We start from the raw sequence: 27341 nt of genomic DNA, 5'->3' as shown, positions 1-27341 counted from the left end.
TCATTTTAAATGGGTCCATGATTTTTTGATTATGGAGCTTTAAAAGGCCAACAGTCGATTTGGGAGCCTACATGTTCCACTGAGGAAATTTAATGAGAAGGGACTCAATGTATATGGGGCAGATCGTCAGGTGCTGTAAGTTGACAGAGCTCCGCTGAAGTCAAGGAGCTGAGCTGAGGATCTGGCCCCTAATGTATCTTTATTGCAGGGTCTCGGGTTTCCAGAGCTCAGCCTTGCTAGCTTGTAGCTTAGCCACATGCATCAGCCAAAGGGGCCGGTGAAGAGAGCCTTTCTGGATCAGTTCAGCTTAAGAGGATTTCTTTCATGCCCCACCTTCCTCTTGATGCCTCTTCACATGGAGGGAGCCTGGTGGGAAGGTGGCCTCTGCATGCCTTTGCACCTTGTCTGCTCTACTCTTGTTTTCAGCACAGCTCATCAGCAGTTGATTAAAGCAGTTGTTGGAGCCTCTGCTTTTTGGGGAAATGAATGGCAGGCCACCTGCAGGTGAGAAATTGGTTAGAGTAATAACTTTTAATCTGCTTTCTCGCGGCATTTCTTAGATAATCACTTCTGCATTTCTGACCCGCTTCCATGCTCAGTCCTAAACAGACACCAATTACTGTTTAGACATTTTTTTAAATGCCTTGGCTCCTTGTTTCTTGCAATAGGAATGTTTGAACAGATGGCAATTGCAAAGTTACACTAACCCAATGATAGACGTAGCTTTTTGCCCACGGAGCCACCCCTTCTGCCAATTGCTTTCTCCGAAACGTCCGCAGGCCGCAAGACTCGGTTGCAGCTACTCATTAAACACTCTCCAAGATGAGGTGTTTTTTAGTTAGGAATGAAAGGCCAGAGGTAGGAGAGACCATACTTGTGTTTGCATTTGGGGGTGGGATGCTTAAGGCGGACTTTTAGTACCTTCAGATACAGCAGCTAAATAGTGCTGGGTGTGATGCTGCAGAACCAAAGCCCAAACGTTTTCAGGGTCTGCTGCCTCCTACTGGAGAGTCTTGGCAGCTCTTCTGTTCCAGGCCCATGGCCTTTCTTGAGAGAGCCCTCTGAAGTGTGACGAGGGAGGGACGGAATGGGCTCTGGAGGCTGATAATGGGAGGGGGGGGCGGGACTTTGGCTTCCGGGTCTCCAGTTCAAACTCGGCCAAGGTCAGGAAATAACCCAAAACTAAGTATTGTCGAATGGACATGGACTGAATTTGCCATGGGGAGCCACTGAAGCCAAGGACTTAGCAAGATTTTTTAAAATGTTGGGACATGAGTATGGAGAACAGAAATAGCTGGTGTTGCTATAGTCAGTGCTCACAAACTTTTCGGAAGGGATGATAAAGCTCATGCTTCAGGGTTTAAGCCAATTTCTAGCTATTAGAGAGAAGGATAAGGGCTAATGTGGGGGGCAGGTTATTCCACATCTGCTACTGCGGGGTTCTTACACCTTCCTCTGCAGCATCTGGTCCACTCTGGCAGTTCTTGCAGAGAGATTTTATTCTTTCTTGTTTTGGCAGTTTTCCTTAATCTACAACGAAAGCCACCGAGGCTGACTGGTACTTGTGTGCTTTATGTATGGGGAACATCATGCTATACAACGAAGTGTGTGAGTCAAAAGAGACCTTATGTGCCTGGCCTTGGGGGTGTTTCTCTATGTTTAGGAGGAATCTCAGTGCTGCTAAGTAGCACTTATCCTGTCTGTTATTTTGGAATTGGTGGAGCCTCTGCTTCCCTCCCCTGCCGCACCCCGAAGAAATTCTGTCTGATTTGAGCCGAGTTAACACACGACATCGCAAAATGAACTCCGGCAGCCTCTTTTTTGAGTTGACTCCATTTGCCTCCGCCTTTATTCTGGCTCAACAAGCCTGAGGGATAATGGGTGGAATGATCTCTCACTTCCTTCGCAGATCCGGTGGGGGGGACGGGACAAAGGTAGTGGGGGATTGTGTTTGCAAGCATGTTAGACTGTCCTGCTTTGTGCTGAGCTTATGCTATTGAAAGCAGAAACACGGTGTTTCTTTCCTCTTGTCAAAGCAGCCCACGGCCTGTTGCTTTGATCAGGAGCATGTGCCTTCTCACTAGAGACCCCTTCGTTGGCCGGCGTATGTCCGCTGCCTGCCGGAGAGAAGTCTACCTGTCTTCCCAGCACTGCCCTTTGGGGACTCTGCGCTGAAGGACTATTCATCAGGGCCACAACGTGTGTGCCAGAGGCCCTAGGAAGAGAGTGCATCACCGGAGCATTTGCATAGCTCCCCCCTCATTGGTTTGGCACTCAGTGAAGCCAGAGTGAGGGCTGACTGTAGCGTCTGGCTGATCGCTGCCTCAGGTGTCCTTAGGCACGTTGAGGTCTGGTTGCGTGTGCGCTTGTTTTAAAAGGGTTTCTTAGGAAAGCCAGGCTGAAGTTTGTTCTGCCCAGTCTAGTCAGCAGAAGTTGTGCTTTAAAGTAAGTATATACGGCAGCTCACTGAGCATATTGCTGGAGGAAGCTTTAAAGTGAGTAGCTTTTGGTATATGCTGTTGGAGGACAAATTCAGGAGGTGGGTGAATATGTAAGGTGGGTTTTAGAGAGAGGGGTCTGTGTGTGTGAGCGAGATCTCTCACCACCCTCTTGCGTTGGTGTTGTACAAACTTTGATGAAACATGGATCCTAACAATCCTTTATAGTTAAAAACCCCAACAGCTCAGTTTTGATGTTGCAGAACAATACGGTCTGTTTCTCTAGTTAAGGATTATTGACCTCTGTTCTGGTAAAACCCCATGGGAAAGATTATTTAAATAGTGTTTCTGATCAAAGGCCATGATTTTGTTAAAAGTGAAAGTATATTTCCAAAGCTCTTTTGCTGTATGAGGTGCTAAAAATGTTATAATGTTAAAAACAACAGGGATTTTTTCAACAGCACATATCGCTTAGGTAAAAAGCTTTGTAAATTTTTTTAAATGTTGGTATTAGGAAATATATCTTTTGATGTAATGATTGTAATATGAATGGAAAAATAAGGCAGAGGTAGGGGGAGGAGTGGGATGGGTATTTTCTTAAATCTTTTAATTTTATTAAAAGAAGTGAGCTGCACAAATGGGAATCAAGAAGTTGCATGTCCTAGAAGAGTCCCTGGGTTGGGTGGTAAGAGACCTAGACAATGTGACTTACTACTTACTGTAAATGGAGGGAAAACATTGTTTGAGGATATAAGATCACAGTTCTTAGAGTTGTGTTGGAGCTGTTTAAATCTAGCATACGCAGTAATATATAGCATGTACAGTACCCTATCGGAGTCTGTAGGTGCTATCATAAAAAAAAGTTACTACAATTAATAATTATGATACCAAGAATATACATTATTTTTCTCTGTTGAAATGTCACCTCCATATTCCACTCCCCTTCCCAATTTCCTTTGCTTTGCTTCTGAGGGATAATTTAAAAAAGAAAAGCAAACAAAGAAAAAGAGAGTTGGAGAGAGTTGTGACAAAGCTGAGAGCTCTCTTTAAATGTCCTATCATCCCCAGGTAAGAGATGTAGCTGTCACTGTGTCTTAATGACCCAGTCAGCGAAGAAGGCAGTTATGGAATATGAAAATCTCCCTGAAATGGGGTAGAAGCATAGAGCCAAACTTGAAAGGAGATGAGCCACTGCAGCTCCAATTGGAGTCTCTGGGAGCTGAGGAAGTTTATCTGATGATTTGGCCCTTAATTTTCTGAATGGAAACCGTTCCTCAGCAAATACTGCCTCTTTACAGCTGGGCTGGAGCACCTGGTAGTAACGCCAGGGTGCATCACTTGAGACAAAATGTGAGCCCTCGTACAAAAATATTTGAAATGCATCAAACAGAAAATGTTCGATTAATTTCTCATTGACTCCAGAGGAGGTGGCATTAAATAACTGATTTTTAGGACCTGATCCCATAGAACTTATTCAAGCAAAGCTCCCGCTGAAGTCAATACGTATTTTGCCTGTAATGAAAGCGCAATCTTGCCCATGTGTCCTGATTCAGGAAAGAACTTAAGCACGTGTTGAAGTCCTGTTGAAGTCAGTGGGGTATAAGGACACACTTAGCATGAGATGGATTTAAGCACATGCTATGTCACTTCTTGAATCAGGGGCATAACTTGTAGGATCTCAGTCTGTCAGGCTATATTTTGTGGTCCTTACACGTTCCAAACTCCCGTTGACTTCAGTGAAGGTTAATCTGGATTTACAGTGGTGAGAGTGAGACCAGAATTTGATTCATTGTAAGAAATGCCTCCACCACTATAAGCAGACAATATCCCTGACAGCAGTCTGTGTGTTTTATCCTTTGTCAAGTAGAAGTCAGTGGAGTTACTGTAGATTTACACCAATATAATTGACAGAATTTTGTCTGAGGAACCTGCCAATGCTCTTGTTAGATACCAATGTGTACATGAAACTGAACAAATTTATAAGAAGGGAATCCCCACATGTGTACTATAAGGATACTATTTTTAACCATTGTTTATTATTAATACATTATCCTCGAGGCAAAATGTATAAAGAATTTAAACATCTATATTAAAATAGAATAATCAGCCAGTGTAGTTAGGCCCAAACTGTATTTCTGAAATACATTAAAAATCCGAGACAATTTAAAAATAATAATCCCCAAATCATCATCCTCTCCTGTAGTCTGAGTATAAAGTAATCATGCAAATTCCAAAGCTGTGTTTATGCTTGGCTCATTTGGATAGAGAGGACTATAGCGTATATTCTAGGGATCCCATTAAAAATGTGTCCGTAAAAGGATTTGGCTCTTCAGAGATGATTCATGAAAGAGAGTGCAAAGCATGTTCAGGGAACAGCCACGTGAAAAAGCCTATGCAAATGATTTGTGTTCTGTTTCCCCAGTCCCTTGAAGATACAGTGCTCACCAGGTTGGCTGCCCTTCGGGCACAAGCATCCTTGGGATTATGTCATGGAGGAAGAGCATGCAGATTTCCCCCCCCCATAATCTCTGAGTCTTCGGGCAAAGAATTCTCTTAATGCCCCAGCTGGAGCTCTGAACGACACCCTCTTTTCAGAAGTAGAGTTATTTTTAACGCACAGAGCGGGAGAATTCTGTGCCTCTGGATTCGGTTGCATGAGTTGTGCGGCGTGGCGGTCACGCTGCACGCTGTGGATTCCTTCCCGGGCCCCGGGGTGGGCAGGGACATGGTCACGTCCACCTTCCTGGAATGTTGCGGGGGAAGCCGGCCACGGCAGGAGAGGCAGCAGCGACGGCGGCAACAGCAGCAGCAAGGGTCCCCTCCGCGACCCAGGCGCAGTCGGAGACCTTACCACACGTGGTGTCCCCCCCTGACGAGACCTCTGGAACCAATCCGATGCTACCCAGAAGCGCAGCCCCGCGTGCATCACTGTAGGTATCTAGAGCCATCTTAACTGAGGCTCCCATGCGGTCAAACGGATTACAGGCTCCCGCGAGGGCGTTTTGTAACCACGTGGCCTTTAGACAGGGAAACCGAGGCAATCTACTTGCCTCCTGCAGCGTATTGAGGGTTTCAATGATTTCATGTTTGTAAAGTCCTTTGGAGATACACAGCCCCATGTGAGTGCTAATATTTTTACTTGGCCGTCTGTATCCATCCGGTGGAAAGAGCTCGTTTAACGCCGGGGGCGGGCGGGGGGGAAACATTATCAAACACTGCATCCACTAAAAATTCACGTGTACTCTTGGCACAAACAAAACGTGCCTCCGCGCCCATTAAAGCACTTGCCCCAGCACCCTGCTATTAAACTTTCAGTGGTGAGAGGCCCATTCTCGGCATGCAAATGGAGGAGAGGGGAGTGGATCATCAATGTCAATTGGCAAGATTTTATTCTGTAAGCCCTTAGCACTCCCATGGCCTTTTCCTAGGATCTCCACGAGCTTTATAAACCTCTCGTGACCGCTTGCGAAGCAGCTTCACCTCATTTTGCATCCTGACAAATTGAGGCACAGAGAGATTGAGACTTGTCCAAGGTCAAACAGCCAGGCACTGGCCAAGGCAGGAATAGAACCCAGGAGTCCTGATTCCCACTCCCCTGCCTTCCTTGGTAGACCATGCTCCCACCAGCTTTCCAGAGCTTTGCTTTCTTCCTTCCAACCTTGTGATTTCACGGCAAGACTGAGTCATGAAAGGGAAAACCTGGCGTAGAGCGAGACTCTCTGATCACCAACCGAAGTGACCAGGAAACTGAGGAAAGTTAAGAACAAGTGCAAATGGATCCATGTTTAACCCATGTCTAACCACAGGTGCAGCAGCCATATGGCACTTGCCTTCTGTGGTTTTTAAACACTGGTATTTCATTGGAAGATCAGAGCTTTGAAGGAAACTTGCCCAGTGTGCAGATAAGCCCTGTTAGGTGTGTTTTAGTCCCAAGTATGCGAAGCAGCACTCAGCTGGTTAAAATTCTGCCTGCTTTTAGCATGCTCCTCCATGTGAAAAGTCCCCCTTGAGAACTAAAGAGCATAGCAAATTGATGTGGGCCATTAATTCTTCATAGTGGCTGTGAAGGGATGGAGTTTTTCTGGGATAAATTATTTACCTGAAAACGAATGGGGAAACTGTGTGAGTCTAAATATTACACGTGGGATTAGCTATCCTAGTCCATTTGATTGGAATACAAGTCACAGCTGCAAGTTTATAGCCTCCAAAACTAGCAGGTACAAGTAAATTGTGGGATATTCTGAGATGCCAAAGCTAACCATTCCTGTCGATATTAATTCAGAGTGCGAGATAATCGCAGGGAGGAATGTTCTCATGCTGTGTTGTAATCCTTCATAAATCTTTAGCCAGACAATGCACAGGAAAATAAGTGTGTGTTCTTGTAGAGAAATACTGCTTAAAACCCTATTATAGGAATAGCTGAGAAGCCTGCACCAGACCCTAGTGTTAGACAATGAGACAGTGACAGCTTCAAAAAAAAATCCTATCAATGTTAGTTTGGATTTTGGAGCAAATTTGCCATGAGCATTTGTTTTTGTTTTTGGTGAATGTCCTGGTGAGTGAATTTATTAGCATTGAGGTTTGTGGGATCAATGAATTCTGAGCAAGTGTTGCAAGAGTGTAAAAAGGAAGGAAATAACAAATTGCAATTGCAAGGATTCTCACCTGAAACCTGATTCTAAGATCTACGCTCATCCAGTGAGAGAACAAAAGCCTGCCACGTGACCTCTGTGTTTAATCAAAAAGCCTAGCATTTTGAACGGTGAATCTTCTTTGCAAACCAAATGAGCTACTGACCCAGAATTATCCATCAGCATTATTTGGCAAAGAATTCTGAATGACAAATTCAGGGATATTGTACCCATCTGCTCACGGACAGTTTGTGAACAGAAAAATTCACTGGCTAAAGGCTCCATTATGAATGAGGAGCTGTGTTGTGATGGAGGCCCGGTTGTGGAAGTGAGTGCCCTTCCCCACTACGTGGGCTAAGAGAGAACTTGGAGGTTGCAGGCGATAAATATCTCTCTTTAAACCCCCCTCCCCCCCGTAACTGATGACATGTGGAGTTTTCAGCGGTGAAGAAAATGTAAGATGGAATTATACAGAGGAAAAGGGGACCCACAGTGGTAAAAGCTCTGAGACCACCCACTCTGAATAGAATAAAGAATCTATGCTGTCTAGTCACTGCCTGGGGGCGGGGATGGGGGGATTTGGGGCTTCCACAGTGAACGTGGAGTAATGAGTGCCGGGGGCAGCCCAGACTTATTCACAGAGCCTTTCAGCTGCAAAAATAGAGAAGAGTTATGCAACCGGAGGGGAAGGGGGAACATGACAAATGCAACTGGCTTCGAAAGCTACATGCTTAATAATCAAAACTGAATATAAATAAGCTTTCTCCTTTCAATGCAGCCTGTTGGCCAGATTCATCTCCCATTCACACCCCTGTACCTGAGATGAAATTCTGGCCCTGCAACTTTGTGATCTTCATGCTCCAGCCAGTTGGAGCTGGGAAAGCTTTCCCCAACGGGGGCTTGTTTTTAAGATCAGGGCTCTGTTTAACGTCCGCTCCACCAAATGAAATAGAAATGATCCGCTCCCATTGATGGGATTGGTTTGATAAGTTGCAAACGATGAATAGCAGAGGGAACTCAGGAAGGGCAAGAAAAAAATACAAAGGGGGTTTTGTCTAATGGGAAAGTGTACAGCGGGTCTCCTGGGGGTTAGTGTTTTGGACCTGTGCGGCTTCTAATTTATACACAGCTCCTCTATGAAAAATGGACGTTTAAAATTCGGAAATAACAAAGTGATTCAATCTGTCCATCTTAAAGTAGGAGTCAGCTAGTGAATCTGGAAAGCTGCAGCTCTCACTGAAGTCGTCAACAAAACTTCAGAGGGAGCAAGACTTCACTCCCGGTTTGTTGTCCGCAAATGATATGCAGTCAGCTCTCACAAGCAGCTCCGCTCTGTGTTGGGTCTGCATTTGGTGAGGTGGCTTGGGAGTTCCCATGGCTATGCTATAGGTTATTTATTCTTGTCTGGGGTACTGACTCCACATTGCTACGTTTGAATGATGGATTCTTTCTATTCCTGTAGTGCCAGGAGGGCCCCACTTGGAGATCAGGGACCCATTGTGCTAGGGGCTCTGCACACACATCCTAACAGTCTTTGCACCTAATGGCTCAAGCTCGAATCTTTTGAATTTTTCAGCATTCTGTTGTTTAGCCCCAGTTTTCAGAGGTTTATATCCCTTAAAACACTGCTGAAGTGGATGGAGATTTTTCAGGGCTCAGCATAAGGGTGGTTTTTTGTTTTGTTTTTGATGGGCTAGTTTTCAGTTAAACACTGCTACAGCACTGTGGTGGGGGTGAGCCAAAACACTGTTCGGTAGGGCTAGCAGAAATTTCCCCAGTGATTTGCAAACCTAGAATAACGAACATTCTCTGCACCACAGAACTTACAGTCTGAGGTGATGGGTACCATGAAAAAGCCTGAACTGGATCGAAGACAGACCAGGTTTACACGGACAAGATAACAGGGAGACCAGTTTTATTTTCCTCATCTATTGTAGCACCTAGGAGCTCCAGTCATGGACCAGGGCCCCATTGGGCTGTACAGGACAAAAAGATGGTCCCTGTCCCAAAGAGCTGCCAGTAGAGTGGGTTTTACTTCCAGTGGCTGCGTTACCACCATATGCTAACGTGTGTGGCTTTGGATAGTTCTGGGGCCTAGAGTCAGCAGTGGGAGTTGCTGTCGCTGGTCATTAAATGGAGACTGTCCCTGAAATCCTTTCATTGCCCTCCTGGTCTCCTCGGCCCCTGACTGACCAGCCCACCTACTCTTCCTTTCTTCAACCTACTCTCTTCTTTTCCTTCTCCCTCCCTTGGGGATACCAACAAGCTCAAGACACAATTGAGATCTGGATCCCAGATGTAGCTGGATCTGGGGTTGTGGTCTGGGTCTCTCCCTGCCTTAGGAGCTTCCCTCTCCTCCCCTATTCACCCGTTTTTGAATAACCTCCTTCTGGGCCTGCTTCCCTTATGGAATTTCCCATCCCACTCAACAATTCCCACTAACCCATGCACAGGGAAGGGGGGAAGGAAGGGTGGTTTCATATTTAAGACACCAGACTGGGACTTGAGCGATCTGGGTTGTATGCCTGGCTCTGCTGCAGACATTCCTGTGAGACCAAGTCCTTCTCTGTGCCCCAGTTCCAATCTGTAATGTGGGGATAATAATCCTGCCTTTCTTCCACCTGCCGTCTGACTTGTCTGTTTAGACTGTAAGCTATGTGCATCAAGAACAGTTGCTCAGTGTGTGTGTGTGTGTGTACATGTACAGCACCTTGCACAATGTGGTCCTCATCTTAGTTGGGAAGGTACTGCAATAATAATGTGAGAACCTGTTTCCTATCATTCCTTGTCAGGCTAACCATAAGACGGGGCCTCTCAAGCCTTTTCTGACCCACCCCTCTGCCTTTCATGCAACCCCTGGCCAGTTCCTGTTAACTTGACTTTCCCAGGGATCGTGTTGGCGGGGGGTGCGAGGAGATGCTGTTCTTTCACTCCGAATGCTGCCATGTGTTCCTGTATTTTGGTTTGCACAATAAGGGTGCCCCATCCTGCACAGCTGATAAAATAAACTGGAAGCCTGGTGTTTATTTGGCAAGTCCAGGAGCCCTCCTCTGAATGGGAAAGGAGAATCCTTAGCAGCCAGTTCAGACAGAAACACGGCACGGAGATTCAACTGACCCAGAATGATGGATTATGGTAGATGGGTTTCCTTAATCCTAGTGTTTATCTGCGGTGTTTGCTGAAGACCCAGCTACAGGCTGATTTGCAAATATCTGCTGGCGTTGCGACCACCTCCCCTCTAGCGTTTCCCTGCCAGCTGCTGGATGTGTTCAGGTTCTGTTATTGCAATCACTGTTGCTATTCGTTTTCATTATTTTTCCTTCACTTCATCCCCAGGACTCTGCATAACAGCAAGGACTGGAGGGTTCAGTGCAAGGAGATCTTTGTGGATTCCTGGCCTAACCCCAAGCATATGGGGGTGGAGGTGAGAGGGGTATTGGTTACTATAATGGCTGCTGAACCCCAAGGCTGCGGTAAATTTTTCCATCCTTCCCAACCCTAATGAGATCCCTTGCACAAAGGCAGGGACCATTTCTCTGTGTTTGTACAGCACATCAGGACCCTGATGCCATCCTGTGAACTCTCAGTACTACAGCAAGACAAACAGCAAATCGTCGTCATAGTGGTTCTGAACATTTGAACCTCATTGTTGGTTGAGCGTAGCAAAATGTTCAAACAGAAGGTGTGATGGAAGTGTAAGAAATTATTATTATTAGTGCAAGAAATTATTAAATATTTCTGAATCTGATGGACAGTTTCTGCCCTCTTACCTGGCAGGGTATGTATTTATTTCATGTGGTCTTATAACCAAAGTACAAACCCAAAACATGGATTTTTTCCCCCTCTCTACTAAAATTAAAAATGCAGTCCAATTAAAAGGAAAGCCAACAGGTATTCCACACCAACAGTGATCAGCACAGTAAAAATTGGGTCCAACAGTCTCTTCCCAAACCCTTTTCCTCTTCCCCTCAACTTCAGCTCTCACATTGTGACAAATGTTTGTTGTCAATAGACACACCTTGCCTTAGTGAGGTGCTGCCTGTGACCTGCCTGATTGGAAATGCTGCCTTGAGACAGCAAAGCTGTAAAGCTAATCCCTTTACCATATAAATTCATCTGCATGGCTCCTCAGCTGTATGGTAGTGTCAGGCTCCACTTTTGTTAACCAAACGCGCATTGAATCCAGCTACGAAGCCAACACCAAAGAAGGACAAAGACTCACTGTTTGCCCCTGGCCAGGTCACTTAGGCCCTGATCCTGAGAGGTTTTTAGTCTCCTAAAATTCCATTGGCATTTATGTGCCTAACTCCCTTTGGCTCCTTTGAAAATCCCATCCAATGGAAGTTAGGCGCCCAACTGCCTTTGAAGAAGTGGACCCCAATTTAGCACAGACCTTGCCCACGTGCTTAAAGTTTAAGCTCCATTGACTTCCCTAGGACCTGAGCACATGATTAAAGTTAAGTTAATCATGTGTTCAAGTGCTTTGCTGGATTGGGTTTTGCAGAGTGAAGTTCCTTATGCTTTCTGTTGTAAAGAGCCGTGAGAGCCTTTGGATGAAAAGTGCTCCTTATTGTTATCCAAAGCAGAATTTAGGAGGCTTAGCTAAGAGTGAGACAGGTTGGGGGAAGAGCACCTGCAGAATGTGGTGAGGGAATGGGCACCTAGGATGGGTCTTTGATTGAGGGGCAAGAAACATCTGGGTGTGGAGAGGAATGTCAGGAAACGGGAGGAGAGCCCCAGCAGTTAAAGCTTCATGCATGGCTTTGTTCTCTTGTAAACAGATTAAAGAGCTTCTGTGTTCTTTAGCTCTCCGGTTCACTTCCCATCTCTTGTCTTACTAAGTCACCAGAAGCGGGGAGCTCTGATGGTGACTCCGATTGCCTGGCAATTACTTTAAATCTCCCTCAACAAAATAGGCTTCTTTCAGCAGCAAAGCCTTTGTGTTTTTCTGTTTTGTTTTGTTTTATCCCACCCTCCGGACCAGTAATGAAAACATTCCTCCCTGGACCCGAACAGGTGTGGGCAGGAGTCTGCCTTTTGTGCTTGCACAAGGGAAGAAACAAAAGGTTCCTGGTTAGGAAGATGCCCGCGTTTTGGGGGATTTAAGATGGGATTTTTTTCAGAGGTGCCTACGGGAAGTTAGCCATGCAAATAGCACTGACTGTCAATGGGATCTGAGTATTTCTTGGGCCACGTATACACGTAAGTGCTGCAGCGGTGCAGCTGTATCAGGAGAGAGCTCTCCCGTTGGCCTAATAAAACCCCCTTTGCGAACGACAGAAGCTGTGTCGGCGGGAGCAGCGGTCTGCTGACACAGTGCTGTGGGCCTGAGTGCTGATGTTGGTATGATTTACGTCACTCAGCCTCAGCGATACAACCTAACTTCGCAGTTCTATAGACCCTCCCATCTAAAGGTCTCCAAGACTTTATGGATGTTAATTAAGCCTCAAAACCCTCCCAGCAGGAGCTAAGTGATTGTATCATTCTCCAGTTTACAGATTGGGGGAAACTGAAGCACAGAGAGATGAAGCAACGTTGATGCTGGGAACAGAATCCAGGCCACTAGGGTTTCCAGGCATGTGCTCTAGCCACTAGACTACACTGTGTCTGGATTTAAAACTATTCACTCATTTCCCCAGGAAGGAGGCCTGTCATTAACCCAAGCCAAGGACACTCTCTGTGGTTTTAATGGGCAGTTTAGTAAATTTCACACAGCTACCAATTTGATGGACAGAACACGGTTTTCTCAGCTTTAGAACCGGGAAAGTTTTTCCCTTTTCCTTCTGTTTTGTCATGGATGACCGCACCAGTGAAAGAAAAAATTGGCTCTTAAAGCTTGGCTGAGGTGCTGGGTTTGAACATTCAGGGCGTTTGTAGAACAGATTGCTTGACCTTAGCTGACAAAGGTCAAAGTTGGCTGATTCCCCATGAGAAGAAATAGCAGTTTAGTCTTTACTTCCTCAGTAATCATTCAAGAGATATGTGTGTCTGTTTCCAGGCCGCCTGCTTGATCATTAGAATAGCTTTTGCCTGAACACTCCTGTGATCCAGGCTGGGAGGGGCAAAATTTGACTTCCTTTTATTTTCCCTTCTGTCTGTGTTGAGTCTGGGATACATGGGCTTTGTTGCCTGGTCCCTGAGTTTGGTTTTAAATCCAGAACTAGAAGGCTATTTTGGGGAGGATTCCCACCACATTTTTTACCTGATCATCTGTGGTGCAATATACACGTAAATTATTAGTTTCTAGCCTGTTTTAGATTGTAGAATTTGGAGAAGTAGCTGTCCATTTTGAATGTTTATTCAAACTGAACCTCGTAGATCCATAGATTCCAATTGTGATCATCTACTCTGCCTTCCTGTACAACACAGGCCAGAGAACTTCCCCAAAATAATTCCTAGAGCAGGTCTTTGAGGAAAAACATCCAATCTTGATTTTAAAATTGCAGTGATGAGAAATCCACTGCAACCCTTGGTAAAGTATTGTAATGGCTAATTACTCTCACCATTAAAAATTTTACATCTTTTTTCCCGGTCTGAATTTAACTAGCTTCAACTTCCAGCCATTGGGTCATGTGATACCTTTCTTTGCGAGATTGAAGAGCCTATGGTTAAATATTAGTTCCCCATGTAGGTACTAACAGACTGTAATCAAATCACCCCTTAATCTTTTCTTTTGTTAGACTCAAAGATCTCAGTCTATTTAGCTTATCGCTATAAGCCATGTTTTCTAGTCCAGTGGTTCTCAATTCAGGCTACACAGAAGTCTTCCGGAGGTACATCAACTCAGCTAGATATTTGCCCAGTTTTACAACAGGCTACATAAAAAGCACGAGCGAAGTCAGTCCAAACTAACATTTCATATGACTGCTCTATGTACTATACACTGAAATGTAAGTATAATATTTATATTCCAACTGATTTTTTTATAATTCTATGGTAAAAATGAGCAATTTGTCAGTAACCGTGTGCTGTGACACTTTTTTTTGTATTTTTATGTCTGATTTTATAAGCAAGTAGTTTTTAAGTGAGGAGACCAATCAGACTCCGGAAAGGAGCACGGTAGTCTGGAAAGGTTAAGAGCCACTGCTCTGGTCCTTTAGTCATTTCCTATGTATCTGTTAAATTGAGCCTGAACTTCAAGTGTTTTAACATTTCCCCTTCTCTTCATTGATGGCAAGAATCATTCTAATAACGGATTGGTTCAACTTGTGAAAAGTTTCTTTGGATTCCAGTAGTGTCTAAAGGTCCCGACCAAGGCCGCGCTGTACTGGGAGCTGTACAAACACGTACTACGAGGTAGTCCCTGCCCTGAATCACTTGCAATCTAAAAAGACGAGACAAAGTACCATTGTCCCAGTGTTACAGATGGGGAGTTGAAGAACTGAGAGATTAAATGACGATAGTCCCGAGGTCACATGGGGAAACTGAGGCAGTACCTGGAACTGGACACTGATCACCCACCTGAGGCTTTAAACACAGGACCATCCTCGGTGGTCTCAGCCTAGTTCCAAGAGGACAAGTTTCCAGTCTCAAAACCCACTATTAGAACTAGTTCACAATCCTACCAGAGCGTCAGGGCTTGGATGGACCATGGCATCTGAACGGTCCCCTCGTGCACCATACACTAGCTAGGAGGGATGCTGCTAGGCGTGGTTCCCTGCAAACCAAGATTGAGTCGCATTGACCAGGAGGAGGGGAAACTGACAGTGCCATTTTCAGGTTGCACCCACTCTGGCAATGCAAAGACTATGTGGATCTTCAGGGACTGCCAACATAGCCCCTTTCTCCACAGCTAAATTCACGTAAACTGGGCCAAGGCGGTGACAGAACGGGATTTGGAAATTGTGCAACAGAAGGATCGCGCTCGGTTACTGTCACAGTACTTTATCTAGCTTTATAGCCGTGAGTGCTTGAATTATAAAGAATAATAATAGTGCTTTGTAATTCTCGAGTACCTTTTGTCTGGAGATCTCAGTGCTTTACAATTACTCCCCCTGGGAAGGAGGGAGGGAAGTAGTCAGATGCCCATTTCCCAGATGAGTAAATCGAGGCAGCAAGGTTAAGGGTGGCAGATCTGGGACTAGAAACCAGCTCTCTCAACCCCTGGTCCTGTGTCTGTCTGCTAGTCCATGCTGCTTCTTGTACTTTTCAAGTAATCTTACTTCAGAACTTATGCAAAGTCTTAGGCTGTGAAAGTTTCTTCCTGGGTATAATAATTGCCCTCTGGTTTGTGTATTCCTGGCACTGTCATTCTTTCCGCATGAAGCTTTTCCATTGTATAATCTGCTTGTACCTGGGAAGGCATTCCAAGGGTTAGAAAGCATGCTTTAAAAAGTCATTCCTGCTTTGAAGTCCAGTTTGTTGATTTCTTGACTGGGTTCCTTATCAGAAACAGCCTTTCCGGCGTCTAGGACAAGAACTTTCTTGGCAAATTGTATCGCTCTTAGGTCAAGGATCTTTTAGTGACAGGTGACTGAGTGGGAGAAGGGAGCAAGGAAGTTTGTTTTGTAGCGGGCTATCCTGAGTGTTCCTATAGCCAGAGGTGAACCACTGGTGCATTCAGGTAAATGGGGTACACTTTTGTAGGGAAGATGTACAGGGAAGTCCTTGCCCTCTGATTGCATACTCAGAGCTGTGTTCGCAGAAGAAAATGTGCCAGGATATTTTATGCATATGGAAAGGCCAGGACAATGAGGCTGCAACGTAGCTGCACCGCCCAGGTTATGGGGTGTAGGGGAACGTACGGATTTGTGTTTGAGAGAGAAGCTGATAGCACTGTGCAGACCGGGGCAATGCACATTTTCCCCCGCTGCTCTACGAGTCTCACCCCCAGTTTGTGGCACCCCGTGCTATGTGCTGCTCTGCCAACGAACCTCAGTCCTGACTTTCAGCACTTGCTGCTCTTTCAACGCTGGGCTCCCCACAGAGCTCTGCTGTGATGCACCTCAGTCCTGACCTGCAGCCCATCTGCCCTAACCCCTGTGCGACTCTCCCTGTGAACCTTAAACCTGGTCTGCGAATGAGCCAGAGCAGGGGTAGATGGGGGAAGGCTAGGGCAGGATTTATCAGCTGTTGACTGAAATCCAAACACTAAGTGGTTCCGTTTTCAAGACGGGCCCTTTTCGAAGGCTGTTGAGAATTGGTTGTTTTTAGTGTCGGTCTCATGCTCCCTTCCCTGACACCTTCATGCTACTGCAGTTGTTTGTCACCCTCTCTTCACCTCAGGCCTGATTTCCTGCTGTTCTCTCCGCAGTCCCTCGGATCAATGGGCACCCCAAGCTGGACAGGCACCGTGAGCACCCGCCCGGCTACGACAGCTCTTCCACCATGATGAGCAGCGAGCTGGAGTCCAGCAGCTTCATTGACTCTGATGATGACGATAACACAAGCAGGTAGGGAGCCGGTGTGGGGAATTCACGCGGCGCAATTAGGGTAGATTTACTGTGTTGCTCTTAATCGTGTAGGGCCAGATTGTGACTCTAGCTACGTACCGAAATAAGGGCGCGTAAGGCATCCCTTACACACATCCCTTACCCCATCACCATTTGCAGCTTGGAACAGAGCATGGGGGAGGAAAATTAGCCTCCGTGGGGAAGCTTCTGCAAAGGTGGGGGGCGGGCAGCGTTCGGGAACAGGTGGACCCTGGGCTCCGCATCACCTACCCACACACGCTGCCAGCCAGTGCAGCTGAGCAGGTACAGAGGAGAGACCTGGTCTGCAGTAGGTGTAGGACTGATGCAAATCATATCCCCTGCCAGGAGCAAGGAGAGGGACCCAGGGGCCAGACTATGACTGATTTTGCCACTCCATTTTGCCACTCCATTGCTGCAAGATTTAAAACAAAACTCACCATTGTTTTTGCAAGACCAGCTTCTTGTTCCCCCTGCTGATTTCCCAATGCAAGTAGCTATAAATGCTGTATCTAGAGCTGTACTGATGTCCTTTGGAGATGCTGAGCTGAGAAAGCCCGTTCCAGGTCTCTGGTACTCCAAGGAGGCCTCTCATAAAAACAAGGAAGACACAACTTGATATTCCTGTCATTTCTAAGGTGAAAAGCAAACAAAAAAGGAGCCCAGCTCAGCAAGGTATTTAAGCACATGCCTCACTTTAAGCACATGAAAAGCCCATTAAATTCAGAGGAATTATTTGCAAGCTTGCAGTGAGTCAGATGCTTAAGTGCCTTGCTGAACTGGGGCCTCAGTTATTTTTAATTTGCTAAAATCCCACTTAATTTGAGCTCCATTTTGACACCTGTAAAGGGCGAGGAGGCTGCACTGAGTAGTGCGGTATGCAGAATGCCCATTTGTCCATGCATATGCATGCTCATTTGGTCTACCAGGTCACCTGTTGACAGTTTGGCCGATTTTTGCTTTGACCTTAAAAAAAATATTTGCTCGCAGACACAGTCTAGGTGAAAAACGCCCAGCCAAAACTGATAATTTCACATGCAAATGGAAATTCCCTGTGCAAACGTGAGCTGTGGGCATGGATCACCAACATGTGAAAATGAAGGGACCAATCCTCAAGTATTTTACACAGATGAGTAAGCCCATCAGCCTTCCCTGTGCCTAAATGATTCGCAGAATCCGGCCCTTTGCCTTTAACCTGCATCCATTCTAAGCTTTCCTAAAACCTTTGGGGGTTTCCAAGAGAGCCTTGCAACTCATTTTGTTTCTTGTAAATAAATGAATCATTTCCATGGCAGCAAGATATGCAGTGGGGCAGGATTAGCACAGTCAGGGTGGTTACTAAAGCACAGCATGCTAGACCCAGCTAAATCCTGTCCTGTATTTTAATAAAGAAAACTCTCTACACCTGACCCAAGATGAGAGCGAAATTCTTAGAAGCTGCTGCCAAGGGCCCTTTCCTTTCTAGGCAAGGGCAGAAGTTCTTGGCATACAAAGCAGCTGCCAGGCTAGCTCGTCAGGAAGAGCAGCGTAATGGCATGCTCCAAGGTATGTTGTTCTATAACAAAGGCGATGTTCATAAGCGGATGAGAGATTCCGCTGGTGGGGGGAGAATTTTCTTCACGGGCGAACACAGACCGATAGAAAACCAAACACGCTCTGGAGCTGCTGGGGATGGGGGCCTGGGGAAAGGGTTAAAGGGGGTAAGTTTGTTTAATGGCGTTGATAAATTCTAGTGTTGGAGGCCAAGTTGAGAGTGGGGAATGAGCGGGTGGGGGGGGACAACGCGGAGAGAAGAATCCAAATGAAAAGGATTTTATGGTGGTAACAGTGAGGAGGATGTGAACTTTCTGTGGTACTTCTCTGTGAGTATTTGATTGATTTTAACTTGGAGTGGCGCAGCAGAGTTGGTTAATTTCCATTCCAGGGAAAGCCAGGATGTGTTTTAGGGAGGGTGACTTTATTTTAGTGAGTGGCTATTTCAAGGCAGTACAGTTCCCCAATTCGACACCATCTTCTAGGTTTCTTTTCTTAACCAGAATCCTGTTCCTCCAAGATTCATTTCTCATCTGTGCCTTATATGGTAGGAGCCATCTTTCTTTTTCTTTTTTTTTTTTAATAGTGCTGACAGATCTGTCTCAGGTTCTCTACAGACCCTAGCAATTTTGCTCTCTTATGGTTCAGGGAGTTTCAGACTTTGATCTTCTGATTCATTTTTGTGCTTTTCATATGGGAGGTGGGAAAAAGATACAAAAAACCATTTGTTCTCTTTAAAAAGTGACTTTAAAGCAATGTGATAGAATGGGGTATAGTACACAAGTCATTAAACAGCGTAAACTTAGTGGCGTTTGCAGGTAATGGGTGATCTATTGAGTACAGAGCTGCTGGGGAGTAATCCATTCAATACGAAGGTACTTTTCTAAAGTCTCTTCCTTCCCCTAAGACCATAAATAGTTGGAAAATGAAAGGCTGTTAGGAAACTAGGCTTTTGACAGCAGCCTATAAGTATTATTAATAAGAACTCTTAGCTCTAATGTGGTCAAAATCGTGAGTGGCGAGAATTCCAACTGCACTGACTTCAGATGTGCTGTAGTCTACTGCATAAAAGAACCAAATGGAAAGAACATTTTCTGAAGCGCTTTTTGCAACTACATCTATCGTTACCACTTTTCCCCCTTCTTTCCTTCTCTTTGGAGAAACCAGATTGCATTGATTATCCTCATTTTGTAACCTCTGTGTAGAGTTTAGTAGCCTTTCGGTTTTGAGGAGTGCTCAAGGAGTTTTGGCCAGTGGTTGCAGCAGGAGACTGAGAGTCAGGACTCCTGGGTTCTGTTCCTGGCATGGCGCTGACACCTGGTGACCCTGGGCAAGTCACTCTTTGTCCAATTGTAAAATGGCTATAATCATTCCTACCCGCCTCCCAGGGATGTTGTAAAGATTAAGTAATTAATTCTCGTAAAGCACTTTTGAAATACAGGGCGTGAAAAGTGCTACAGAAATGAAAATTGGTATGACTGACATGTAATTGTAATATATATTTTCCTTACTGATGAAACATGGAGTAAGCAGCAGTTCTGCTGAGGACACAGGTTGAAAAAGTTGGCAAGGAGAGATGGCTAAAATGTTATGGCAACATGCAAGAGGAAATAAGTTGGATTCCTTTGATTTTTCCCTAATTATTTTTTCTGAAAGAAATCGCAGAGACTGTGAAGCCTGATATTTACAAACATGCTTTCACATCATCTAGGAGTCTTGCCAAGACCAACTGTTTTTCTTGTACTTGCACCCAAGGTTGTTAAGATAGCTTAAAACCTTGCCCAGCTTCCCACAAGAAGGGATCAAGAATTAATTGAATTAAATGCGTACACATTTGCAGCATTCTTCAGCATAACTTTCCTCTTCTTTCATTTCTTTTGCATACATATTGCAAGTACCATTTTAAAGTCCTTCATCTGTGATGGAAAGATGCCGGAAAGCAAAGAGAAGTGAAGTGTGTCTTAAGGCTGAAGTTGTGGTCCTGAATTTTGAAAGACAAAGAGTGAAAGAGCCAATTTGGATTGCATAAAAACTGCCCCAAATCATGGACCATATTTTAGAACCAAATATGAATGGAGATCTTTTGCGGGTCTGATTTCCTCGCCCCCCCCAAATCCTGGTTTCTGATGCAGAGTAGAACTGGAAATAGCGCAGACCAAACGAAGATGACTCCTCTTAGTCTGATACCAGCTGGAAACCAAAGTCTTTCAAGAAAGTCTGTTGTGTGGGATATCCAGTTCCATTTTTACAGATCGACCGTGTTCAGCATTTGGAGAGGTGCATATCCTAATGAAACCCAGATTCCCAAATGAGGCTCACTTCTCCCTATGCAGACTCGTATCTTTTTATCCAGGATTGCGGAGGTACGTGGGGAGGGTAAAGGTGTGTATCCTTTTGAAGATGCTCAGAGTGTGGTTGACAGTGGAATCAGCCTGTAGGTGGTGATAAAATGTTCCGACTGCCATCACCCTCACACGTACGCAAGTATCTTTCCCCAGTTTGCCTATTCTTTCTGTCTAATCCCTCTATTTAGGCTCATCACTATAGTTGCTCTCATATACTGTACGTTCTCTGGGACAGGGACTGTCTTCTTCGTTTGTCTTTACAGTGTCTAGCACAGTGGAGCCCTGGGCACTACCATAATATAAATAAATAATAACCGAGTGCCCAGCTCCTCTGGCCCAGAGAGTAGAACACATGGGTGGTGGTGTTGACCAGACCAGACACTACCTCCCCAGCACTTTAGAGCCAATTGGATGCTTTGAGTGAATGTCTGGAATTTCCTGAGGGTTACAGAACCATCTTTCTGAATCATTGAGCAGATTGTCTCCCTTTCCCTTCAGTTTGTAAGAATCTGTTTGTTATGCTTTTAATAACCATGCTCTGCTCTGACACGGTCTCTGTTCAGAAGGTATAATTTACCCTACTCCTTCAGAATTCCTTCGATTTAATTATGAAAGGTAAGCAAGTCAGAAGGGGGTAGGGTACATTGTTCTTTAAGAAATCCGTAATAAAGGACATATGAGATGGTGATTTGGTGGAAGAACCCTCAAGAATATCTGACAGTTTGGGTTGAATAATGACCTAGAGTTTGGGTGCTAGTTCTTGGACCTTTTTTGAGCCTGTAGAACCTCTAAGTCTTGTGGGAAACAGGCTTTCTCTCGAGATTTCTGCTACTTCTTCCTTCTGTTCTGTTCACTTTCTTGTGGTATTTTTGCACCTCTTTGTAACACTAGCAACATGTCTGATGTGGCTTCTGTCTAGTGGCTGGGTCACTAGAAAATAACAGCCTACTACTGGCCACCAGCCAAGCTTTAATGGTAGAAGTCTAGCTTGAGCTGGAAGACCCAAGTGCAAACCATACTAAAGACTCGTTACACTTCCAGCCCTGGTCAGAGCCCAGAATTGCAGGAGCAGCAGAGAAAATAGGAGGAAAAGTTAAGCGAACTACAGATTGGTGAGAATATTTTAGCCAAATTCTCTTGGCCATCCCTTGCATCAGACCACTGTCCAAGATGTAACCATCTTGCTGGCATTTTAGCAATGGACTGTATTATCCCTTCTAGTTACAATCAGGACATCTTTAATTGGTGTCAGTGCAATTAGGAGCTGAGCTAATTTTACCCTTGTATATATCAGAGTTACCTTTGAAACACTGAGTCCCTGACTTGATGGGGGATTAAAACGTCACTTGTAAGTGCTCACAAGGTCAGAGAGCAGCTGCATTTTCCAGCCAGATTGACTGCAGACAAATATTTTTAGTCCAGCCTGCCAGAGAGAATGCGATTGAACCCCTAGTATAATTGCTCTTTGTGTTTCTAAGCAGCACCGTGTTGATGTGCCTCAGAGCAGGGGGGGAGGAACTGGCACAACCAGTCAGCGTGGGCAGTTTGGCGGGTTTGGTGGCTGGAAGTGTGTGGTGATGATGAGAATGTTGACAGGGAGAGAGTGTGCTGGAAGATGCTTCTGTGTCAGAAATGTTGGAGGCAACGCTAGGTCGCTGCCAAGACTACTTAAGGCAAAACTGGGCTAGGGGGGTCTTGAAGGTGTCTTAAGTTTCTGCTTACTGGTACCAGGATTTCCTGTCCAGACAAAACATCCTTTTTCTGTGAGGTGAAGGAAGAACTCTCTGCTACTGGGAGAAGTCCCTCCCTGATTGGACATCTCAGGCACGGCCTGGCATGTGCGTTTCGCCAACATCTCTAACATAGAGCCCGCTGTTTACAATGGGAAATAGCAGCCAGTGGCATTAACCCTTTGATTGGCATGGCACTGTGAAACCAAACAAACGATATGGTGAGCTGCATGGCACGTGTCCTGTGATCTGTTTATCCATTGCAAGCCAGAATCCCGCTCCTTGGGAGTGTGCAATGTCCCCGTTGTCTAGAGCGGCGTTTCTCAACGACTGGCCCATGGACCGGCGCCAGTCCCTGAGATCTTCCTGACACAGTCTAGGGAGGCAGCAAGCCAGTCCCTGACATGAAAGAAGTTTATTCATAGATTCATAAATGTTTAGGTCAGAAGGGACAATTATGATCGTCTAGTCTGACCTCCTGCACAACGCAGGCCACAGAATTTCACCCACCACTCCTGCAAAAAACCTCACACCTATATCTGTGCTATTGAAGTCTTCAAATCATAGTTTAAAGACTTCAAGGAGCAGAGAATCCTCCAGCAAGTGACCCCGTGCCCCATGCTACAGAGGAAGGCGAAAAACCTCCAGGGCCTCTTCCAATCTGCCCTGGAGGAAAATTCCTTCCTGACCCCAAATATGGTGATCAGCTAAACCCTGAGCATATGGGCAAGATTCATCAGCCAGATACCCAGGAAAGAATTTTCTGTAGTAACTCAGATCCCACCCCATCTAATATCCCATCACAGGCCATTGGGCCTATTTACCATCAATATTTAATTACCAAAATCATGTTATCCCATCATACCATCTCCTCCATAAACTTATCGAGTTTAATCTTAAAGCCAGATAGATCTTTTGCCTCCACTGCTTCCCTTGGAAGACTATTCCAAAACTTCACTCATCTGATGGTTAGAAACCTTCGTCTAATTTCTAGTCTAAATTTCCTGGCCAGTTTATATCCATTTGTTCTTGTGTCCACATTGGTACTGAACTTCAATAATTCCTCTTCCTCTCTGGTATTTATCCCTCTGATATATTTGTAGAGAGCAATCCTATCTCCTCTCAACCTTCTTTTAGTTAGACTAAACAAGCCAAGCTCCTTGAGTCTCCTTTCATAAGACAAGTTTTCCATTCCTCGGATCATCCTAGTAGCCCTTCTCTGTACCTGTTCCAGTTTGAATTCATCCTTCTTAAACATGGGAGACCAGAACTGCACACAGTATTCCAGGTGAGGTCTCACCAGTGCCTTGTATAACGGTACTAAAACCTTCTTATCCCTACTGGAAATACCTCTCCTGATGCATCCCAAGATCGCATTAGCTTTTTTCATGGCCATGTCACATTGGCGGCTCATAGTCATCCTATGATCAACCAATACTCCAAGGTCCTTTTCCTCCTCCGTTACTTCTAAATTTCTAAGTTGAGAAACACTGGTCTAGAGCAGCACCTTCTAAACTATTGCACGCTTCAGCAGATCATTACAGCCGCTGAAAATCAACTACGTGATGCATAGCTGCCTGGAATTATTTAAAGCACAGTTATAATCAGAAAAAGATGACTGTGTAAAAATTGCCATGTGTTTTTTATTCTTTCTCACTCATGGCCAAACCCAGCTGCATGAAAGTCAATAGAAAGATTAGTGCGTGCTTCACCATGAGTCATGCTGGACTTCACCCCTTCCCCAGGGCTCCCTGCATGGAATGAAATCTCGGCACAAGGTTAGTTTGCCTACTGAAGCCCTACTCTGATCAGCCTAAGAAAGGCACTTGCCTCTCACTCTGCAGCAGGAAAGTTTCCCCGGAGTCTCTCGTCAAGTAGCAGGCAGGTTCATTGGACTCAAACAAACTCACTTTGCTGGACTTTAAGCCCACCTGATTGTTGTGGGCTGGAGAATTCAGCTCAGTCTTGAATGCAGTTAGGTTCATGCTCTAAGAAGAGACTCTGGGAGGAAAGAGGAGAAGAGTGAAAATCCAGTGGGGAAAAATATTGGTGGCAAAATGGACATTATGTGAAACTGACCCCTATGCAGAGCAGCCAACAAGATCTAGGCACCCTGGAAGCCATACTGTACAATACCTGGAGCGCTTTGGTAGGAGTTTAGTGGTGTGTGGGCTTTGCCAGCAATGGAGGCACTTGCAATCACTAGTTGCTTTTGAAAATGTAGGCCGTTGCCTTTCCAACTGGAACTGTCCTGCTGGCTGAGAGGAAGCATGTGCTTCATGTTGACAAGCTTTGAGTTAGTTTTGTGACTTCAGAGGATGAATCGAAAGGTTCACAAACCCTCCAGCTCCGTGAGGTTCCCATCCCCAATATACACTCCAACGTGCTCATGCAGAGTATACACGAGTTGAATACTCCTGTCATGTGGGGATTCTCATGACAACAATGAAATTTCTTCATGAAATTTCCAGGGTTTGTCCTCTCTTGTGGTATTCCAGCATTTTGAACATGGCCAGAACCTTGTAGATCAGAGCCAGGTAGACATGGAAAAACCGGTCCAGGGTCCCTCTTGCTCAGATTTGTGAAGCAGGGACTTGCATCTGCCCATTTGCTCTTGTAGCTGCTATGTTGTCCTGGTTAAAGATATTGCATCATCTTTGTCTATCTTAACCATTTTTAGAGTAACAAATAGAGAGGAAGGATGTTCTTGTGGTTACCCACCAGACTGGGATTTGTGAGATCCGGGTTCTGTCCTTGGCTCTGCCACAGACTGCTTGTGCGACCTTGGACAAGTCGCTTCATTTCTTCGGCTCGCAGTTCGGAAGAAAAATGCATTCATGGATGTGACACGCTCAGCTATTACAGTACCTTTGAAAATCATAGAAACAAAAATAAATAAATACCTCCATGGCAATGTAACTCTTTCCATCCCACGGACCGAGGAGCCATCGAAACAAGCATAACTATTTGAGAGAGTTATTTCTTTACTTATGGTACGTCCCCATTAAGTTCCTAGGCACATGGGATTCCAGTTGCATGGAGGGAATAGCAGCATGCTGACAAGGATATATATATATATATATATCTCTCTCTCTCTCTCTCTCTCTCTCTCTCAAAATGTAGCATCACATGATTCTCCAGGGTTCTCTGTGCTGGAGCCTTTCAGAGCAGAGATTTAAAATCATTTGCTTGGCCTGCAGCTGTCTTTATTGTGTGCAATTTTCTTCACTGGATAATGGGGTCAGGACCACCACAAAGTACTAGGCAATGCTGGGGATCTGTGACCTTTTTGGGTGGTTAAATCAGAAGGATTTGTGTTTGCCGAGCTGGGGACTGAATTCACTCTTGCTCCCGGAGAGGAGGAAGATAGTAAATTATTCTCATTAATCCATGTTGTAATTTGGCCTGTAACTTCCTTGTCACAGTTAATCTACTGCCCTGTGCATGCTGCTAGGCAGAGACCAAGATCTAACACTGGGGTGAGCGGCAGTTCAAGGGTGGGCGGGGTGGGGGCATGCATCGTGAGCCAGTTGCTGGGGCCTACATTTCTTGCTCCCTCCTGGATCTTTGGGCATCAGCCCTTTGTGGCAGGGTCGAGAATTGCAAATGGCCTCACTTTTATGCAGCTGAATTGTGCTTTGAATTCTCCCCAGGCTGAGTAGCTCCACAGAGCAAAGTACTTCGTCCCGGCTCATACGGAAGCATAAACGCAGGAGGAGAAAACAAAGGATGCGACAGATTGACAGGGTAAGGTTGGTGCTGCAGCATACGGCGGGGTGGGTCATGTTTCTGATGAGTGCAGTGTGTGTGCTAGAAAGAGGTGATGGGACTGGTCAACCGCCTACTGAAGTTAGTGGAAAGATTCCTGTCCACTCCTATGGGCTATGGAACAGGTCCTCGACCTAGGAATCTTGACGTATCATCACAGTTTGTTGTTTTTCTTCAGCCCTCTGCCTCCGATGCTGTGGCCCTGCTTCTTGCCCCATCTTCTCACTGCCACGTGCTCCCATGAGACAGCCTCAGTCAGGACACTGTCTTCAGCAAGGGGAAGGGCCAATGGCAAGGTTACTACAGTATTGGGTATTTGGCCTGCACTGTCCTCTGCTCCCGTTCAGGTCAATAGGAGAAAATGCTCAGCTCTTAGGAAATACTCAGCAACTTGCAAGGATTGTCTCTTGCTCCATTCTGGGACGGTGCTACAACAGCAGCACCAGAGTGACTCAGATGATGTATTACAATTTCATCAGGCACTTGTTTGCTTCTCAGAAAAAATATATCCCTTGGGGCTTTAAAGAAACAGAATATGTTAAGCTCTTCTTGCTAGAACTGGGCTAACAGAAGAGCTATTCTCAGACATGTTTGCTGAACCTTGATAGTGTTTTGATTCAACTGTGTGTCCCCCGTTTTCTGTTTGCCTTTCTGCAAACTTTTGTGAGGTCATGTTTTATTTGCACGGATGGTTGGGAAGGAGCTTTGATTCACGTGAATACCAGGACTCCCGTGCAAATGGGCGTCTTTGCAACAGGAGTACTTTCTTTAGGTCATCTGGTCTGAAACTGTACCACATGACTTAGCATGCACCATTCAAATAGAGAACCCCTGATATTGAGCATTGCTATGAGCACTTTTAAACAACCCATTGGGTGAAATACGGTTGTTTGAAGAATCATGAATAAGGAATCAATTTCAAGAAATCATGATGGGTTCCTACAGGTGGTTTCCATACAGAAGGAAGGTCCAAATCTGATCAGTTGGTTGCTCCCAGTTAGTTATTTTCATTGCTAGATTTTGAACCATTTAAAAGCTGGGATTCTTATGAAGCCTCTGTTGTATTTTTCCAGTCATCCTCATTCAGCAGTATCACAGATTCAACCATGTCCCTGAATATCATCACTGTCACGCTCAATATGGGTAAGATGACGTTGTAGCATCGTTGCTGATTTTTATTCTTAATTCTATTTGTCGAGTGCTGTTCATTGATTACTATTAAAGTCAAGAGTTAGCATGATACAATAGCTGAGCTACTGCAGTTATGGCCTGATCCAAAGTTCTTTAGAAGTCAATGAAAAGATTCCCGTTGACTTCAAGGGGCATAAATTTTGACAGCTGTCCAGACTGCCAAATGAAGCATGTGGGTCTCAATCCAGTTCAGAGTGGATGTGTGTCCATATCCCATAACCAACATCATAACTGTCTCAGATTTTCAAACTTCGTGGCAGATACAGCGGGATAGGCCATGACTTGTCATTGGAGA

The 27341-nt window shown here is 45.2% G+C and overlaps 1 protein-coding gene across 6 annotated transcripts in view; it reads left to right on the top strand.

Moving 5' to 3' along the window:
• Window positions 1–27341, top strand: part of DVL1 (dishevelled segment polarity protein 1) — a 175661-nt gene that overhangs the window by 126615 nt on the left and 21705 nt on the right. For 5 of the 6 annotated variants that reach the window (XR_012665431.1, XM_048825160.2, XM_075121092.1 and 2 more), the window contains exons 5-7: window positions 16323–16461; window positions 25741–25834; window positions 26929–26998. Coding sequence is in view for 5 of the 6 variants with exons in the window: in XM_048825160.2 (XP_048681117.2) it covers window positions 16323–16461; window positions 25741–25834; window positions 26929–26998 (303 nt within the window). In the remaining variant the exon portion in view is untranslated. Of the gene's footprint in view, window positions 1–2312; window positions 2446–4860; window positions 5369–16322; window positions 16462–25740; window positions 25835–26928; window positions 26999–27341 lie in introns of those variants that run through there. The other variant, XM_075121093.1, reaches the window with a different exon arrangement.

Source organism: Caretta caretta, chromosome 18, assembly GCF_965140235.1.
Source record: "Caretta caretta isolate rCarCar2 chromosome 18, rCarCar1.hap1, whole genome shotgun sequence".
NCBI lineage: Eukaryota > Metazoa > Chordata > Testudines > Cheloniidae > Caretta > Caretta caretta.
The sequence above is the reverse complement of the archived record's forward strand: the minus strand, read 5'-3'. Positions and strand labels throughout refer to the sequence as shown.